Consider the following 20,757-nt stretch of genomic DNA (forward strand, 5'->3'; position numbering starts at 1 on the left):
AAGGCAAAAAACCAAGCACCAGGACAGAAAGTGAAAGAACAGACTCAAGTTCAGCAGTGTGTGTGTGGTCTCCTATGATGGGGTTGTACAGTGTGCTCTGGGGAGACCTGGTGGCTGTAGTCTTGCTTTCCTCTTTTCTCACCAAACCTAACTTTCCAGCTACATAAAGGAAATATGTTTCTTATTGCAGGGATGCCAAGAAGGTTTTTATCGTACCAGCTCAGGAAAATGCTCCCCTTGCAACTGTAATGGTAATGCAAACAGATGCCTTGATGGATCTGGAATCTGTGTGGTAAGGAATTCCTCTGTTCTCTGATTGTCTGACTTTTAACACCAAGGCTCAGTTTCAATATACTGCAAAAGCAGTGTTTGTACCACTGCAGCTTTTTGCTGAAGAAAGATCATAAGTACGGCCAAGATCAATACATTAATGAATTATCCTGGCCAAAATTAATTCTCACTCAAATTATCTCTGCAGATTCAAAACACTTTCCTCATGCAGTATTATGAGAGCTAGCATGTGGAAAATTTTTAGTCCATCACAAATATGGAAAGAGTTTTGTATACCTCTGGAGGAAAAAAAATGTATAAATTCAAACACATTTCTTTCTCCCCTTTATGAATACAGTGCTGTGTATAATATAAACAATTTACAATGGTGAGTGACCCCTGTGAGCGTATATACATGTGTTACCCAAAGCAATTCAGCTGCATGGCAGTCTCCTGCTGTGAAGGAACAACATGAGAAGGTTGAAACAATACACCAGGGGGAAAGTGTGTAGAATTCCAAGGTACTGTTACAAATTTCCCAGATGTTCAATTTGACTCAGAATCACCTCATACAAAAAGCTGTGTGTTAGTAATAGTAGTCAAACATTTGTAGCTCCAGAGCAAAAATCAGCCCAGCAAAACTAATCCCAACTAGTAGCGGGCAATCAGGGTACAAATACACTAAAAAATGATAGAAGTTAAAATACTGTATTTAAATCACATAGCAAGAGCTAGGCACTAGTATACTCTTTGCAGGCTTGTAAAGCAGGACTAGAGCCCAGAACCCCTTGCTCTGCCATGTGTTGCTTTTGACAAGTCATAAACCTTTGCCCTCAGTTTATCTCTTCATAAAATGGACTCATAGTATTCACATATTTTTCATCGTTGCAATCACTATCAGGTTTACAAATACTTCAAGTCAAGTTCCATGGCATATTTTCTACCATTTCTATTTCTGTGGGAAGAAGACAGTGCAGCTGTTCAGCACAGGAAAAATTACTATGGCTTGGCCACTGTAATGTGCTTAGAATTGGCTGGTTTCTGCAGAACACATATTGACTTCGTTTTTAATATTAAATTTTCAAAAGTGGTTTTAGACCACCAGGGATTCCCAGCTATTCTCTTTTGTATGCACAAGGGTTTTGGCTCATGGGATCATTGTGCCTTTAGTGTCAAGTGACAATGATGCCATTGATCCAATGATGAAAGAGAAACTTCTGATGGAAGACTTGGGAACAAGACAGAGAACTTGTCAAACATCTGCCTCTGATGACTTCAGTCACCAGAGAGCTTCTGGAGTAGAATATATGAGTTAGGAAGTGATTACATCTTCAGGTTACAAACACAACAGAAGACCTCTTTCCTATCTTCTACAAAAATAAGGCTGGAGTCAAGGGTTCAAGACAAACAAACAAACAAAACCAGAAAATTTACAGTATCAGGAAGAAATGATCTGAAAGCAAATGTGCATTTCTGATTGGTGTTTCTTCTCTTGGAACCAGCTAGGTAGTAAGGAATAAAACTAAAAGCTAAACCCTAATTTACTGTTTGAGTTCAAATTGCCTTTTGATAGCTTTTAATCCTTTAAAATCTGAAGGATTTTAAAAGCCATTAAGCTCAGATCATTTACTTCTGAAGAAAAATGAACAGTGAAACAGCTTAAGTGAAATAAAAGGGAAAGGCAGAGGAAAAGTGCAGATTGAAAAGGAGGTTTAAATAGGAGATTTGACAGCATAAAACTGAACCTGAGATGCCCATGGGGACTGCAGCAACAGGACCTTCCTGAAGATTCAGAAATTTCTGGAGAAGTTTGGAAGACTAATGAATTTGGTAGACAGGAAAATGTGACTGAGAAAGCCTGGGGTAAGAAACGCTTAGAGAAAGAAAGATGTAACTTGAATTACAGTGGGAAGAAACTCATTAGATGAATAAATTAATTCAATTTAGGAAAAGGTGACTTGATGGTTGGTAATGTGACTTGTATTAGAATCAGTGAACAAAGAAGCCTTCCCTAAGAGCTGGAGAAGGACTTGGCCAAAGCCTGCTGGGGCAGAAATGAGCCAATACCTCTATAGCTGGGAGTTCCTGTGAAGAGATGGGACCATATGGTATGGAGAGCTTACCATTCCCTCTATTCTCAAATTTTTAGGCAACCTACTCCAATAATTCTTGCAGTGGAAACCACCACACTTGATAGCTAGACAAGATTTTTCTGCATTCAGTCAGTTTTTAATGACCTGTTAAAAATAAATCTGTATTTACCCCACAATAATTATTGTTGTCATTCTCTATTTCCACGATTATGAACTTGCTATCTTCCTGCTTCCAAGATGCAACAGCATTTATCACTTATGGACTCTCCTCCATAACCACATCTTACCTTAACCTTGAGCCATAGATACAAAATGTCTTTAGCAGCAAACCTTTAGAAGAACTGATCTTCCCCAAAGTTAAAGTTTTCTATATCTACATGTGTATCAATATAATGGAATGATTTAAACATTTTAAAAAGCCATCACTTTTTAAAGTTAACTCTGCAAACAATGCTGGAAGCAATAATAACTTGAAAGTAATAATAACACTGTGTTTGGTTGGTAGATTTTTATAGTCTAAGTAATAACTAGGCTGTAAGACCTGAATAAATGGACAAGACAGTATGAAAAGGAAAAAGTACTCTGCTTCAAAAGGGATGAAAAGAAAGGGTCAGGCCCCATATGATGCTCTGAGGCCATTGTATTATGCAAATCCCTCAAATCAGTTTGGTAAATGTAGTTCCCACAGCATACAAATTAATGAAATTTTCATTGGCCTGTGCCCTGAATTCAAAATCAAATAAAATTAAACCCTTTTTAATGATGCCTTAAGGTAGAGTGCTCCTATCTTTAATTTCTGCTGACATATATATCTTGAGGTTCTGTTTCAAAACTTCTCTCAGCTTATTCATAGAGTGCAAATCAAAACCATGAGTCATTAAAAGCTTATTGAATGACACAATCAATGAATCAACGATGTCCTGAGGTAACTAGACAGAAGAAATCATTGCAGACAGCCACATAAAACCGGTACATAAATCAGCCACATGATCCTGTGACTAAAACTGAGGAGACACACAGTCCATTTTGTTAGGATAGAAAATCACCCAAGTGTAAGAAGAAGAAGAATAGCCAGCATACTGTAAGCTCTACTAATAATATATTAAAAGAGAGATGTCAAATAATGCTTCATTCCAAATACACTATCTGGTGATGCATCTAAGGCCAGTAGGAGAAGAAACACAAATTCATTGTGCTGATTTTGGACTTTGGATTTTTAACATAATTTTCTCAATCCTGGCTACAAGAAGAAAATTAGATCTCTTTTCAGACTCTAGCTTTTGATTTTGGAAGCATGCATTTATGTGACGGTAAGTGGGTGAAACAGCAAGAGCTTCAAGTGGCCACCTGCAGACCCAGAGATGTGCATTTCCCCTGCATAAAGCCCATCATGTTTTACTGCTAGTAGGATAGGAAGATATGAAGGGAATGTTTTACCTTCTTCACCCTTCCCCAGACACCAGCAACCTACAGCTGACCTATTGCTTTAGAGCAATACCCTCTACTGAGGGTTCAACATATGAAAATTCAGACATGGGAGTGGTCCTCAAATGACTGATCATCAGAAGGGCTGTGATCGTCACCTCTGACAAGAGTGGCATACAGAGGTGAAACAGCTTTTCTAAAGCAATGAACAGCCACACCTGCATAGGATTATGCAAGTGGTGCAATTCAAAGGGCTTTACCTTACTTAAAAATTTGATTGCACAGTCTAGGGAAGCAAGTTGCTTGAAGTGACTGAAATATTTTATGGCAATGACTCCAAACAAACATGAAAAAATGTATTGAAAGGTTGAAAGTTCTTTAAAAATACCAAGCTGTTTATCCAGGCAAAGTTTTTGTTAGACTGAGCTATCAGTGTCTTACATGTGGTATCTACTGTTAATGGAGATTAGATCTTCCTTGATGCATGAAAACACAGAACCGAAGAAGTAAGTCGGGAGAAAGCATTATAGCAGGGAGTGAAGGAAAATTTCTTGTTGTCTCCCCAAAAATCTCTAAGTGTTTGGTTAACATTTCAGTTCCATATATTTGATCGGTCTTTATATACGGCATCCAAATACTCACAAGGAAATTAAAAAAAAAAAAAAATCTGATCATTTTGGAACAAGAAAGACCAAATGATCCTAACAGTGGAGAGGATAAATCCACTGGTATCTTTCCCAGCCTTTTATGGAATTTTTTACAATAGAGCATATTGTCGTGTAAGTGATTTGCGTTTAAGCGTTTGGGTTTACAGCTGAACGGAAAGGTTGGAACAGATTTGGCAGTTCTGCCCAAGAGGATAATATGTTCCACATGGTTGCCAAGGCTGGTCTGGAGAATTGCCAGTGGGTCTACAACCATCCATCAAGCACAAGCAAAAAGCAGTAGGGAGGGAGCTAGCAAAACTCCCCAGCTCAATAGGTACTTCTGCCTTCCACAAAGAGCCTGGCTGCTTATAGCTCACTGCTTCTTTCTGTAAAGATGAGCTGCAGATATCTATACAGAATTGGTGACATGTTTGAAAATCTAATCAGAAAGCAGTATTAGAATGCAGTAATTGTCAAAAACAGTAGTGTTAGTCAGCACATTTTCTCAGGTATAGATATTTCCCTCCCTCTTAGCTATGTTTAAACTTAGTATTTGTTGTCGTATTCAGTTTACTGTTGAAAACATGCAACAGTGTCCCCAGTATGCGAGCACTTTGTTTCCACTTCTGCACAACTGGTGTAAGAGGCTCAAAGGAACTCAGGACAGGACTACAAGGAGGGGCTGCTGCTGCTCTCCCACCTGCTCAGCCACATTTGTCACAGTCAGCTACCACAAGTAATGGGTTGAGAAAGTAGCAGGCCAGGTGCATTTGGCAAGGCATCATCTCCCACTTCACTACAGGATAAGGTCTACAAATCAAAACTTTGACATAGAGGGGTTATTTTGACCCAAACCACATCAGGAAATGAGTTCTCTTTTTTTTCTTTCTTTTTTTTCTTTTTCTTTTTTTTTTTTTTTTTTTGCTTAGACAGGTGTCTTTACTTTAGTAAAAATTAGTATTAGTATTTAGCACAATACTTTATGTTTACGTTAAGTGCCTCATCTCCTTCCTCCATATAAAATTCTGAAAACACCACATCTCACGCACAATGGCTGGAAACCCTAAACCTCATAGATGGAAAAGATAAAACATGTACAACTCTTGGCTTTCAAGTCACTATGCTGCACTCCTTTTTTTAGTATTATTATTTTGGGATAGCAACAAATTCTGGCGTGCTGGCATAGGCGATGCTAAGCTGCTCTCTAACGTCAGATATGAGAGCATATATGAGGGGAAGTCTAAATCTACCTCCAAATACAGACTGCACATCCATGTAAGCCGTCTGAATCTCTTTGCCTATATAATTTATTTATCCTTGCGCAATCTTCTGCAAAAACAGTTGCTAAAAGACTATCTCTCAGAGGGACAAGTAATAAGGGAGATAAAAGCTAAACAAACCAACAGTTCCTGATACATTGCTACAATAACTGTTTTCCTCTCCAAAGTAATAAGATTGTCAAGGTTTGAGGACCCTTTCAGATTTCACAGACAATATTTAAGACCCTGGGGGGTTTTTTGGGGGGGCGGGGTTATTTGTGCTTTTAGTGGGCATTTGTTGTTGTACTAACTTCACCAGAGGCAGGGCTGAGTATTTTGAAAGTTGTGATTGCCCCGGAGTGTCTCCCTGCCATCCAACATTAGGTGCCTAACAGGTTCTCTGCACCATTGTGACAAGTCCTGTCTTTCTTTAACTTTAGGGTACACAGAAAACCAATCTGCTACCTATTTCCTATGGAGAAGGTCCAGACTGCCTAAATTGCACTTTGCTACCCTGCAGAACAAATAATTTCCCTAAAACTGCATAAAAGGCAGATTTAATGAAGCTGGTACCTTTGAAGACCATCAAAATGAACTCTTTTCTTGCAAGTTTAGGTTCCTAAATGAAGCTGGTGCAGATTCATGCCTCGGTTTTTCAGTTATGTTAATTGACATAAGCATGTTTGTCTTGTGCTGGGCAAGTTGTCCTAGTGCTATTGCCTGAAGAGAATCAACAAACTTTTCATTATTATTTCTGCACAAATGTACCTACTGAGAAGAACTGCATCGCACAAAGTGTTCATGTTCTCAGAACAGCAGTTCCAGCTTTACTTTCCAATCAAAGGGGTCTAGGAGCTCAGTGATGACAATCATTTCCAAGTCACACCACATACCCCCCACACCCAGTCATAACACCATTTCATCTTTTCATGTGTGCACAAAGAGTTACAGTAAGAGCTAGGTAAAAATGCTCACACTGATTGTTGGCACTCAATGAGAGCGCCAGACCAGGATAGTAGGATCAGATAAGACATTTTCTTACACAGGCAAATACAATCCAGCCACTCTCTCATCAGACAAGCTGCTGGTGTACTGATGGATGAATGATTACATGCTGTAGACTCATACAGGGGCCTTTAGAAGCCAGGCTGCTGTTGATAATCCACTCAAAATGATCCACTGAGAAGCAAAACACTTTTCTCAAATTACCACGCCCAGTGTCACCCAATGCTGAGAATCACCCATGAGCTGCAGGGAGGGTGTTCTCCCTGCCTGCAGAGATGTCCCAGGGGCTTAACGCACTCAGCAGTTTAGCTGGAGTTGCAAAATAATGGAACATAAAATATAAGGCCACTTTTTCTGTCACTGTAAAAACATGGTTCTAAATACCCACAGAAGTTCTGTCTGGCTAAATAAGATAAAGTCACTTTTACATAATCACTAACCAGAGAAAAACCACAGAAGTGCATTCAGATAATGGGGTATCTGGGGCAAGAGAGCCCTTTTTCACTTCCCTTCACTTTAGAAGGTGAAAAACTGCAGATTCAAAGAGCAAGGTTTGCTGTCCTGCTCTGTTCATTGCAGTCATACTGGAGCTTTGGAGACCAGCAGCAGATTTACTCTGCTTATGCCCATGTGTTATTTGAAAAGCTTAGGACAAACAAGGTGAAATGAATTAATAAAACACAGTGAAGGCTACAAGTAAACAGACCCAAGGCCTCTGCCAGTGCTCCAGACACAGGGTGGCTCAAGCACTTCAAGTGCTCAGTGCCCACGCTCTCCCGTCTCTCTGCTGGTGCATTAACATTGCTTTTTCACTGGATAATGACAAATGCAAAACATTTTTAAAACTGTATTAGTCTTCCCTTAGCCTTCTGGCTCTCACCATGTGCCCTGTGATTAGTGCACTTCTTTCCTCCTCCTCCTCCCCTTCCTCTTATTCAAACTTCCTCCTAGCATTCTCTCATTTTAGAGGCTCTTAATTAAAATAACCTTAAGGTTTTCCATACACTAAATATTTTATTCCTTAACACAAATATGAAGAAGTAAAACCAGCTTTAGCTCTAAAACTACTAATGGTTAATCTATTTAAAGATCCATGGAATAAAAATTAACTTTTTTTTCCTTTTTCTCGTCACATTCTACTTGCTGTAAAATTCTCTGGCCAAATGACAGCCTTGCACAAAAACTAATTTCTGGTCAATGGGTTCTCTATGACTATAAAGTATGCAGCAAGCAAGACAAGCAAAGTCTTCTAGAATCAAAAAGAATCTGAGCCTGTAAATTTTGAGTCCTAGTAATCAAAAAGATTCTGAGCCTGTAAATTATGAGTCCTAGTTGGGGATCCTTTATGGAATTCAAATAAGAAATATTGGTTAAAAAAAAATCAGATGTGTTTTCACAAGCAAAACCAAAAACAGCAATGTTGCCAGGACAAAATTCTGCCATTAAATCAAAGTCACAGCATGTGGACAAAAAAACTAATTTAGAAATGCCTGTGCAAGTGAAGTTTGACTATTTATTTTCATTAAACGTCCTCCCTAATCACATTCCTCTCTTCTCATATTCATTTCTTCAAAGAACACACCATGTTTGGAGAAGAAAGTGAGTTTCAAATCTGCAGGGGCTGCTGCAGGTGAAGAGTTGCTTAGCTGAGCTCACCCACCCCACCCCAGCACTGTTGAAGTTTCAACCACGGAGGCACCAAGGTGCCCCTTGCCCCAGGCTATGGAGCTCCCTCCCATTTGGAGCCCTCCTGAAATCCCACATACAGCTTCCCTGTCAGTTCCTAGCTCCTGGACCAGGTAGCACAAGAGGTCCCATGCAGGACCCGACTGGATGTCTCTGCAGCCCATGTATGATCTCCAGCAGAGGAAGTGAGAGGTCCAGGCTAGGAGAGAACCTAGACTGGCCCATTTCTGAAGGCTCTGTATTGTACTCCACCATTGCCCACAACTGCTATATGTCACTTGCCTCCTGAGTTCTTGGGAACATCCATTTATAAATCTTTTGCCCATTAATTCATCTAAGGAATCCCTTTCTGTCCCTGCAAGTACTCTTGCCTCCTGGCAACAAGTAGCAGAAATCTATGTTTTGTGTAGGGAAGTTCCTTCTCAAGTCAGTGCCCCTCCGTTCTTGTACTGGAGAATTTGAGTGAATTATTTTATTGCAGGATTTGGGTGAACTGTTGTATTGCATTCAGCTTATTTACAAGCTTTTGAATTATACATAACCCAAATACCCCTTCCTGCCTTTCTGTTCCAGCTGAGCAGCCCTACATTTTCTGTCTCTGTAAGACACAGGTGAATACTGAAGAAAACTCACATCAGCACCAAGGCTCAGGTGATCTGAACAGTGACACTTACCATGCTGAAAAGTTACTGTTATATCCTAGCCAAACTTCCTACTCTCTGTCAGCTTTCAGTTTGCAAAAAAACCTTTTTTTCAAGTATCCTGGCAACTTGGTTGGCTTTTTGTGGGAGTCCAGATGAGTTATATCCTCGGATTCCCCTTCATACCCTTGCTTATTTGCACCATTATGCAGCAGATACTGAAGCAGGAGTTCCTGAATCAGTTGATGCTTATTCATGTACTCAGAGGTCTTCTTTATTGTAGACATTGTCATCTTCCCAGGGATGGAAATCACATCTTTCAGTCAGCAGTTTCCATGATCCATGGTGTTAGTTCAGAAGAGGAAAGAATCAAGGAAGCTAGCCCAAACCTACAGAAATACACACTGATAGAGTAGTTCTCCACCTGTCTGCCATGGATCTGCTTCCTTGCTGTCTCAAGCTTGGCGTAGCTGCTCACATCTGTACTGTCTCTATACAAAGTGCTGTAACTGGGGAGTTCTGGTTCAGGGACACTGAAAAATTCCTTGCACAATTTCTGCATCCTTCCTATTCTTCAAAAGTAGCTTGGTGAGACAGCTCCCAATGCTCTTTTCCAGTCGTCAAGTCCCAGAAGCAGTCTTGCTGAAACCCTTGTCTTGGCTCAAGTCTCTTGACAGTATTTACCAGCAGATACCCCTTTTTTTTTTTTTTTTTTAGAGTCATTAAAAGGGATTTTTCTGTTCTGGCACATGCAATTCAAAACAGGGCTGGTAGCTACACCTAGGTGGCTCTGACACTTCTGCTACAACACCTTCCAGCCTCATATATCTGTTTTGTTCTGTACTGCACCTTGTCAACCCTTGCTGCTGGTTATTGTAATCATCTATAATATTTTTATTTGCAGCTGTGTCAGTTTATTTGCCTGAATCTGCCAACACCTTGACAGATTGAAACACCTTCACCTTGAAAGGTCAAGATCTGGCTTCAGCCACTCTTCTGCTTGGCCAGGTCTCCGGCTAAAAGGTCTCTTTCTGAATCAGGCAGCACCTCCATTTGTCTTTCACCATTCTGTCTCTTTCCACTGCAGGACTGCCAGAGGAACACGACAGGACAGCACTGCGAGCAGTGTCCAGACGGCTTCATTGGAGACACTGTCAGCGGAGCGCCCACCTTCTGCCAGCCCTGCCCCTGCCCCCTGCCAGCACTCGCCAAGTATGTAGAGAGCCTTTCCTTCTCTTTCATTTGGGTTGGCTTTGGCCCTTTCAAAGGTGGGGTCAGCATCTCTTCCTGAATACAGGAGACAAAGGCTGCTGCCCTTGACAAACACAGGAGAAAATAAGAGGACTACCAGCTGCTCGTGTTTATAACCACAGGAAGCAGCATTTCATTTAGAAGGTGCAAATTATCTTTAAATGCTCATACCAATTCTTACCAAGAGGGAGGAGAATGATTAAGTTCACCCTCTTATGTAGAAAAGATTATTCAGTTTTCTGGTTGCTTTTAAAACTCCCTTAAAGAGCAATTCTCAGGAAAGCTGGCATCAGAGATTTATGTGGCTGAGACAGGGAGAAAAAAAAAAAAAGACAGAAAGTTCAATCCATGTCACCTGAGGGGTAAAACCAAGCACAAAAAACCCCATGACTTTGCAGTCCCTTGAATCTACAGCAGCTGGATCTGGTTAGCACAGTAACAGTTCAAAGAAAGGTGCTGGAGCACCCTGTGACAGGTACAGTGCCCCTTCAGCTGATGCCCAGCTACTTTTGGGTAAGACTCTGAAGCCTGACAGAAAACCAAGACCAAGTCAAAGAACTCCAGATGTGTGCTTTGTGCCTTCTGGGAAAAAAAAAAAAAAAAAAAAAGAAAAAAAAAGAAAAAAAAAAACCTACAAGCCACAACCAGCCATTAGAGACAATTAGTGGCATGTCAATAACGCAGCTGAAAGAAATTACCAACTTCCTCTTGCTCAGATTCATGCTCTGGGACAGAGGTATCTCTGCAAATCCCACCATAGGGAGATGCTAGTAATTAGTTGCCAAGAGGCTGACACTGTTTTTCGGTATTCCTCTTGTGTTCTTTCCCATTCTGCTTTCAGCAGGACTTCACAGCAAAAGGAATTTCTTTACTGTATTTGTTTGCTGTTGATATAAGATTACTCACACAACCTAAAGGTGGGATGAGCTGCATTTTGCTCAGCTTCTCAGGGCTCAAACTGGCAAAGGAACAAAATTTCTCCGGCTTAAATTTCCAAAGATCCCTTCCTGGCTTTTGCAGTGAGCTGCAGACAAGTGAGAAGGGCCATGGGGTGAAGAATAGCTATTGCTGAAAAATTTCACCTTTGCCTGGATTACAGAGAAAATCTTTCAGAGACATTGGAAGAACCTGGCTTTGCTCACTTGTAGATAGGCTTAGGAGTGAGCCAAGCTTGTAGATGAAGCAGACTATTTCTTCCAGTTTCAGTAGCAGCTATAATGCCTGAAAATTTAGAAGTGCAACAGTCAGGAGCAGTGATTTTTCCTTGGCAAAGCGGTTTTTGTAACCTGTTGGGCACAGAGCAGCCACTTTGGCGTGAGAAGCTGTTCTCTGAGCCACAGCCTGGGCTGCGCATGGCTGAGGCACAACCACATGAGCCTCAGGCTCTACCAAGCAAGGTCAGTCAGGTAAGATCTGGTCTGTGCTCCCTGCAGCTCGATTTGACACAGCATGACTGGGTCTGCATTCCCCCAGAGCCTGCCTGATCCTGCAGGCCAACAGGCTCTGCAGAGGCGCTCCCTGAGAGCAGAGCTGGATGGTCCACCAGGCCACTGTGCAGGGCTCAGTGCAGTGGGACCAGTAGGGCCTTGGGCTGCAGCCTTTCTCTGCCAGTGCTGTAGGAGACGGAAGCAGAGGCCAAGGAGCATTCCCTGTTTCAACATGCTAGGGACATTATGCCTCTCCTATTCCAAACCACTAAAGAGAAGGAAACCCAAAACCCAAAACTCAGCAGCGTGGGATTGGGAAGGGAGAACAAATGTTGCAAGAAACCTGAATGCAGATGCCTCAATATTAGCAGCAATACATGGCCGGGACTTGATGAGCCTCAAAGGTCCATTCATCTCAGAATAGTCTATGTTCAACAACGTTGTCTCCTCTTTGAAACTTTACATTAGTAAAAATCCACTTTGCTTCCTTGGTTTTCCCTCAGAAAAGTCCTGAAGGTAATAATTAAAGTAACATCCCATCCCAAATTGCTTCATACCCTTATTTAAATGATGTGCAGAAATTGCCTGTTCATCTTCTTGCATGAGAGAGACCTGACCACAGAAATAGTCTTCAGCTGGGGCTGGAACAGGCAAAAAATAATTGAGCAACATAAAGCTTTACTAAAGCTTAATAAAATTCAAAGAAAAAATATTCTTTATTTTGGGGGTTTTGTTTTTCTCAATTTTCCTTCATTAATCCTACTACATATAAAGAGTTAGGCAGAATAACTACTCTACCAGAAGCAGAGAAGCATTAAATGGCTTTAAAAAAGAACAGCCAAAGGATGTTGTTTTGCACTCTGTTTTACTTTGGAAATAGAATATCGAATCCATAAACTGAGAGACTCACCAGATAGATATTTTTTCCAGGAATTCAGTAGATTTTCTGACCAGACAATCTTCATATCTTCTATCCTGGGAACTTTTGGACATTACACATGAAGTGTAATGTCATCTCTTTGGAACAAAAAAGGGAGGATGGAGGTTGTTTCACAGCCCAGCAGATGTTACTTCTTTTCAAACCCAAGGGAATTACAAAGTCTTTTTTCCCTCTAAAAGTTCACAAAGAGTATAAAACTCAAGGAAGATTCCAGTCTTATTCCATAACTTAGATCCACAATGTGGTTTCTGCAACTACGTGAAGGAATTAGACTTTGTTAAAGAAGAGGAAGCCTGCCAAACAATTATGACTTTCTCAACATGTTCTTGCAAAAGCCACACAGCAGTTAATTTGTAAATTCTGTGACAAGAATCTCATTTTATGTTCTCTCTGGTTATATCAAATGTTTTGAGACAGCAGAGATCCAGACAGATTTTTATCTCTGCTTGTCCAACCAGTTGAGAAATGCTGGCAGGAACTGAAATAATGCGGGAATTCTCGTCACCTTTCTATGCTGTTTGCTCCTGGAACAAGCAGTGCATGGATCATGCACTTTCCCATTGCTCTGAGTCTTTTGTGCTGTGTGAAATGGATGCAACCCAGCCACAGCTGCCCAGCACCGTATGACTGAGGAGCTGTTTTAGCAACCATGGGCCTGCAGCTGGAAACTGCTGCCACTTACTACTCTGGTTGCATTCTAGTGCTGGCAGAAATGTATTCACACATGTTGCAAACAACTAGAAATGTCTTAGGACTGTATCTCTTTATTTCCTGTAAATGTATTTAAGCCATGTCCACGACTGTGTTTGAAATGCATATAAAATTTGCACTTTGCTCATCTGGCTGCTGCTGTTTCTTGTGTCTCATATTTGCTTAAACATTTGTTAAATCCGGAAAACATAAGAAAACAGAGGAATCCATGATTTAGAATCACGACAGTAGAAATTACAGCCCAAGCCATTTACTGCAGTCAGCATTACTACTTGGCACATTGGTCTCAGAAGAGGCTGCAGATTCTTTCCAGCTTACTTGGAAAGATGGCAGAGCAGCCTCAGTTACTGTAAACTCAGTTACTCAAGTGAGGACAGCATTACTGAGGTCAGTTTTCACCACTAGGAACTTCCAGATTGGAATTTGAGAAAAACTGTAGGATTTGCATAGAAAACTGCTGCACCCATTTCAGAATCTCAGTTCTTGAAGTACTCACTGTGTCTTCCACAAACAGTTTTACCCCTTGGGATAATAGACAGGAAGCAATTAAGTTTACATGACATACACATTTAACTTAAGTCCCTTATCTAAAGTGTGTGTATCAAAACCTGCAGAGGTGTCTGATCTGCACTGCAAGACAACTTTCATACATATACATCTGTATTTATATAGCTCCATAGTTCTATACAGTAATTAGTGCTTCCTCAGCTAATTTAAAGTCTAAACAAGGGGTGTAATATAAATTATGTACAGAGCTTAACTCCCATTCAGCAATGAAAAACCAAGAGCCAGAGTTCACACTGACAAATGTCCATGCTGTAACAAAGGAACATTCCCAAGTGTCTGTCATTTCCTGGTATGCTAACTATTCATCTTAATGAAATTCCAGCTTTGCAGTCTCCTGTTATAGAAAAAGTGGAAGTGTGCGTTGTGTCTGCAAGGAAAACTATGCTGGACCCAACTGTGAAAGGTAAGAAATTCACAGGATGACTTGATGGTGACTTCAATCAAGAAGTCCAGAATTTTTTCAGGAAATCTTCCCATACTGGGGAGTAATCTTATGCACTTGTTTTCATCAGGTAGAATTGTGCCTGTTAAATGGTCTCATTGAGTTCCTACTAAAAGTGTCAGGGTAAGACATTTACATATGATGTTTTTCGATCTAGTTCTTGCACTTTGTGTACCTTCATGTGGTGATCTTCCTAAAAGGAATGTAATTTAAAAAATACAAAATACAAATCAGAAACAGCAGCTGAAGTGAAAATTATACACAATATCGATGCCTCTTGCCATTTACCCCTCTAAAATATGTAGCAGATTACTACCAAATAACTTTTACTAAAGCAAAGGAGAAAATCCACTATCGAGTCAAATCCTTAAAGCAGATGCAGCTTTCTTCTGTTACATTTTAAATGCACTTCACAGGCATAATTCAATAAAGACAAACAATTAAGGCCAGTGTTGCTTTTCTACTTTCCCTTATATCCATAAACAATTTCCAGTAAATATTCCCTAAATAACAAAGGACACAAATAAATTGAACAATACAGCAGAAATATAACTTCATGTGCTGTGAGAGGCTCTCTCACTTGTTATGAACACACATGGATGATGTTTCAATGGATGTCAGGAGCCTGATTATAATTCAGAAATTGTCCTTGAGCAGCCAATAAATTAAAACAGCTCTAACACAAAGACTGAGGGATATAGGATGGCTCAGACAACGGCTTCCTGAACATCTCCTTTTGTTTTCCCTTAAAGCCCCTGAATTATTTAAGTCTTTAGTCAACTGTCAATAATGAGCAAGCCTGGAATTCAAATGATACTTAATGTAACTGTCAGAGAAGGGAGAAAAGGGATGCTTAAGATGCAAAGACAAATCAAAATGGAAAAGGTAGGATGAACAATGAGTAAAGGCTTTTCTCCCTACGGATGATGTAAAAACATCAGCCTATTACCTCCACATCACTAAAATGATGACAGCAACAGTGAAAGCAGATGGCATAAAAAAAAAAAAAAGCCCAACCTTGTTTACAGGCCCACGGCTGTATTCTTTTGTTTTTTCAAAATGTCAGGTTTATACACAAAGGATAATGCAGACAATTAAAAGGTCATTGAGGTTTCTTAATGGTTATTAAAATGTCAACCCAGACTACAAGCAATACAAATCCTATTAAATGGGTAGCAGTAGCATAGAAACAGCAGAATATAGCATCAGCTTTGTTTTCTAATGGTCACTACCCATCCTGACACAGTGCATCTGTCTCAAGGAAGGCAAAGCTGTGCAGAAAAAGCCATAGAAAGAAATCAGCCAGTTCCAGTCACCACGTTAAGACCTTGGCTAATTGCTGAGGTAAGGTGCAAGCAGTGACAAACAGGACTTGTCTTCTGGTAGGCTCCAGTCCTACTCCCGTTTGTATCAGAAACATCAAAAAGTGTTTCAAAGCTGGATGATGCATTGATGCATTGCCCCTGCTGCTGTGCTAAAGAGCAATTCCCTACTTGGCAAACCCTGCTGCTGGGCACTGCCAGAAAAAGGTGGTGTGAAATCACAGAGGCCCTTGCTAGGAACTGAGAAAATCAGCTTCCCAAATTGAAATTTAGGAATTAATCATTTTTCTCCTGAACTTCAGCAGTAAGGCATTAGGGTGGTAACTGATGACATGCAGGTTTTGTCAATGCACAAATGTTAAAAAGAACAACTGAACAAATTACATTTTAATATCCAAAGCAAATAGATGAAAAATGTTCTTTTAGCATTGCCAGAGAAGAGAAAGTTAATTTCTTACTCACTGATAATTACAGGAAGTAACTATGGCTGCAAAATGAAACAAAGACAACTTTGCAGTTTTATTATGGGAGAGCAAATATTCTTTTTTAGCCAAAAAGGGTCATTTATTGGTACAATCTAAGAAAAGACATTTACTGCAGGCCTCTGAACTTTTTCAGGCCATAAAGTGCAGAGATGGAGCAGTATGTTTCCAGTCAGTGGCCTCCGCTCTTCTCACATTCTACCCACAATTCAAAAGAGGTTAAATGCCTCAGCATTATGAGATACACTGAGTGGCAAAGGGGAGAGTGAAGGCAACACACTTATTTTCAGCTCTGAAAGTTTCTTTTTGCTTTAAACAGCTGCTCTAGATGAGAAGTTATGGCTAATAAAAGTGAGTTATAGTGTCATAGAAGAGTTTGGGTTGGGAGGGACCTTAAAGGTTATCTGGTTCCACCCCCCTGCCACGAGCAGGGGCACCTTCCACTAGATCAGGTTGCTCAGAGTTCCACCCAGCCTGGCCTGGAACACTTCCAAGGATGGGGCATTCACAGCTTCTCTGGGCAGCTTGTTCTGGTGCCTCAGGTGGTCATTAAAAGCAGAGCGTGTAAAATATATCTGTGGGGATGTGAGGAAATGTCCTCTACATTCCTGGCAAGTGAACTGAACACTTTATTTCAGAAAGAAAGGGTGAGAAAAGGCCTTGTCCTGATGAGAGGGCAGACGCAGCAGGCTTCGTGGGGGTAGCACCTTGTTGTTGGTAGATGTGGGCAGCAGTGAGCAAAAAGCTGGTCTGATCCGAGCCCCACTAAGTGGCCTCTGTGAACCTTATGGCCACATGTACTAGTTTGAAATCAAACTAGTGGGAGATCGTAAGTCAGAATTATAACTTATAGGGAAAAAATTAAAAGAAATAAATAAATGCAGTAGTACAAGAACACTGACAAAGACAGAATATAACCTGACACCCTATGGTGGTAGCAGTCCAAGCAGAGTGGTTCTGTTGAAGCGCTGATCCTGTAGAAATAATGGGTCTGAAGATCCAGCAGTAGCTCTTGTCTTCTGGGAGTCCAGTAGGTAAGCGCTGCTCTGGTGTTCAGAGTCTCAGCTTATATCCAGACTGGAATGCTTGGTTCCTCCCTCTGGGCGGAGCATCTCACAATGGGATGGTGAGTCATGTGATAAGGCCTGATGGGCCCATTAACAGGAGGTAGTCCAGGAGGGGGTTATCTGTGAGTCGTGTGGCAAGGTGCTGATGGGCCCATTAACAGAAGATAAGCCAGAGTGGGGGAGGCAGGGAGTACTGCTTCACCTGGTTTCAACAGTTGCTGAAGATGGTGATAGAATATACTTCAACCCAGGACACCACATTAAACAGACAATCATTTGGAAAATACCTAAATACAGTAAAAATAAAATAAAATAACATAAATTTTAAAAAATTTAAAAAAAATAAAAAAACCTGAAATCTTAGAAAATCATAACAAGCCTTCTGGCATTATTGACTAGTAGCTTTACCCATCACTGCCTGCTCTAACTCCCACAGGAAAGGGGAATGATTCAACCAAATCACAATCATAAATGATACTCTGCACTCAGTGTTGCATTCACAGTTCCTCAGGGGGTGCACAGATCTCCCAGCCACACTTGAATTCTTTACATCTGGGTCACCCAAATGATAAAATCTGCACCAAAGATTCTGGCAGTGCTGCAAAGAGACAGAAAGCCTTTTTCATTGACAAGAGCAGTATTTGAGACAGCCAAGTGGTTTATATTAGGATTCTTTAAAATTTTCTGTGTTTCTACTGTGAGGATTCAGGACTGGAACATGAACAAAGCAGTGTTGAGGAAATTATTCTCTTTACCAAAAAAAAAAAAAAAAAAAAGGAACAGATCAAAACTCGAAGCTTTTATCAGATCTCCCACATTTTCATGGTTCAGAAGTGACAGAACCTAAATTTTACTGTGTTCAGATTTTAGAAGACTACAGACCTTGGTTTAGGTACCCAGCCAGAATCTGGGAAAATTAATGTGAGCTGCCTGAAGTGCTCACCCTCCCTGCTTACCAACAGCAGACAGAAAAAAGAGCATCTTAAACAGGACTTTGGATGGGAGACAAGGACAACATGGTGATAAAACAGAATGACCTACAATAAATACTCCTTACCTAAATCATTGCAGCAACTACTCAATTGTCCAATTCCTTCAGCCAGCAATTGTTACACCAGCTATTTATTCCCCTCCTGGCAGGAATTCTTCATTTCCAGTTTTGGGGTATGAGTCTGTGATCTCGGAGCTCCAGGCTCCTGCATCATGAGCCCTCCTGCCAGCACGTGGTGACACCATTAACAATGTGGGTTGCCCCTGTCCCTCCAGATGATCCCTCCAGTCCATCAGACACTGCTCCATGCTTCTCCACATGTCACCTTCCCAAGAGAATCCCTTGCTCAAGGATTCACTCTCATTAGCACTCCATGCCTACCCCAGTGCTAGTTCTTGTGTCAATGGTTGTTTTGCAAAAGTTCCCCTTGCTTGTAGGATTAAGCAGATGCCCTGATATCAGCAGAGACATCTTTAACTGAGACTCTTTCTTTCCAAATAATCAAATCTATTACTACCTCTTTGCTTAGGGCCACTGATCATCCAGGAATGTTACACATTTCCCATGTGTCTATATCCTGAAAAACCACCATAATACCAACATGTCTCTCATTTTAAGATGCAGAAATTTCTCAAGTGAAATGCTTCCCAAACATGACAAGACATGATAAGAAATTTCAACCTTTTTCAGGCCTTTTCTGGGGTGCCTGGTACCCACCTCCCTATCTCTCTGCAAACCAAGTGAGGAACACTCCCATCCTGGTGACTGCTCTCAGCCTTTTACCCTCATCCAACAGGATAACAAACAAATCTGAAAAATGGAGTCTGGTTCAGGGTCTATTCTGTTTCGCAAAAACCAGAAACCACCCCAATACCTCACCATAGAAGTATTTCTATAACCTTTCCTGGTCAGTACTTTTTATGTACATTTGTAATAGAAATAAGGTTTGAACTTCCTGAGTTTCAGCATCCTGAAATGCAGCAGTCTCTTACCCCAGTTTCCTATATAACACAATATAGTTGGTGAGATACAGAGCTGAAAGAGACCAAAACAAACACTGTAGAACTGTCTTGCTGCCAAAGTAATTCTATCACAGATTTTAAAACAATGGGGAGAAAATAATTTCATTTCTAAAGACAAGCACAAAAAATAAATTAATGCAGACTGGTATGCTTGAGATACCAGGGGTGTTCAAGAAGGGGAAAATACATAACAGTACAGGTTGAGATCTGAGCACAAAATAGCCTCTGTAGGAGTAAAATTCCTAATTAGCTCTCTGTCCATTAGAAGTTGCACACAGTGGTCAACTCCTGGTAACATAAATAAGGTCAGAGAAAAAAAGGTGTCACAGAGAGGAATGTCATTGTTCATCATTGCCGGCATTGCTCTTCCTTTCAGGTGCGCCCCTGGTTACTATGGGAACCCTTTGCTAATTGGAAGCACTTGTAAAAAATGTGACTGCAATGGCAACTCAGACCCAAATCTGATTTTTGAAGACTGTGATGAAGTGACCGGGCAGTGCCGCAACTGCCTGCACCACACCAGTGGGTTCAAGTGCGAACGGTGTGCTCCAGGCTACTACGGGGATGCCAGATTTGCTAAAAACTGCACAGGTATGGTCTGGAGTTTGGTACAGCAGAGCTGAGCAACAGGCAGCACAGCGTGGTCTGTGGATGGTCTCCTAGGAATCAGAGATGCCTGAACCAGTTGTCAGATGCCTGTGGCTCTGGGAGGCAGGGGATGGGATTAATTGGATGCCTGTTCAGTTGAATCATGCCAGGAGCCAGAGAAATATCTCTTTCCATCTCCCATGAGCAAGTCTCAGACCCCAGACTTCAGCATCTCTAGTGCCTGGGCAGGATTAATGGAGGCACTGTTGTGTTCTCCTGAATCTTGTTTTAAATAATGTTCTCTTAGAGTTCTTTGAGCAAAGTCCTCCCCTTTGTGCTTGTCCACACCATGATCACTCAGGCTGCTGGTGCTTAAAGACTTGAAAGTATTTTTTATGGGAACAGGATCATCATTCCTGTCCTGACCCAATACCCACTCACTTTCTTCTATTTTCCACATTGGTAATATATTCTGCACTTCCTACAAGTCTGTGTAATGTTGCTGGTTACTGCATTTTCACACAAGAGGTGACTGTACTTTCAGGATGCTACGCAGAGTACCTCAGCAAAACACACCTGCACAGAGGGGTCACAAAGTTTTGTCTCCTCTAATATTTTCCTAATTTACATGGAGTTCAACCCAAACAGGGGTTTGACCTCATACCTTTTATCCTTGCTTTGGCTCTGGAAGGGAAGTTTACATCCTCTTTCAAAGTACTTCGGAACAACCACTGCTAAAGACAAAATGCAGGTGCTCAGAGCAAGAACCTTGGGGCTCCCTCCCAAACTCTTTGGGCAGGGGTCCCTCAAGGACAAAACATAAAGGAGGGAGACACATTATTCCTACCTCAACCTGACTCATAGGTAAGACAGCTGAAGCACACACTCAACTTGGATCACAGAAGTGCTCCAGGGCCTCCA

At 41.1% G+C, this 20,757-nt stretch overlaps 1 protein-coding gene across 2 annotated transcripts in view; it reads left to right on the top strand.

The window, feature by feature from the left end:
- Positions 1-20,757, top strand: part of LAMA4 (laminin subunit alpha 4) — a 103,233-nt gene that overhangs the window by 22,216 nt on the left and 60,260 nt on the right. For both annotated transcript variants that reach the window (XM_066179378.1, XM_066179379.1), the window contains exons 2-5: positions 191-292; positions 10,114-10,238; positions 14,245-14,325; positions 19,625-19,839. In XM_066179378.1, coding sequence (XP_066035475.1) covers positions 191-292; positions 10,114-10,238; positions 14,245-14,325; positions 19,625-19,839 — 523 coding nt within the window. The remainder of the gene's footprint in view (positions 1-190; positions 293-10,113; positions 10,239-14,244; positions 14,326-19,624; positions 19,840-20,757) is intronic.

Source organism: Chamaea fasciata, unplaced genomic scaffold (assembly GCF_029207755.1).
Source record: "Chamaea fasciata isolate MVZ Bird 193981 ecotype frontalis unplaced genomic scaffold, bChaFas1.0.hap1 SCAF_3, whole genome shotgun sequence".
Lineage (NCBI taxonomy): Eukaryota > Metazoa > Chordata > Aves > Passeriformes > Sylviidae > Chamaea > Chamaea fasciata.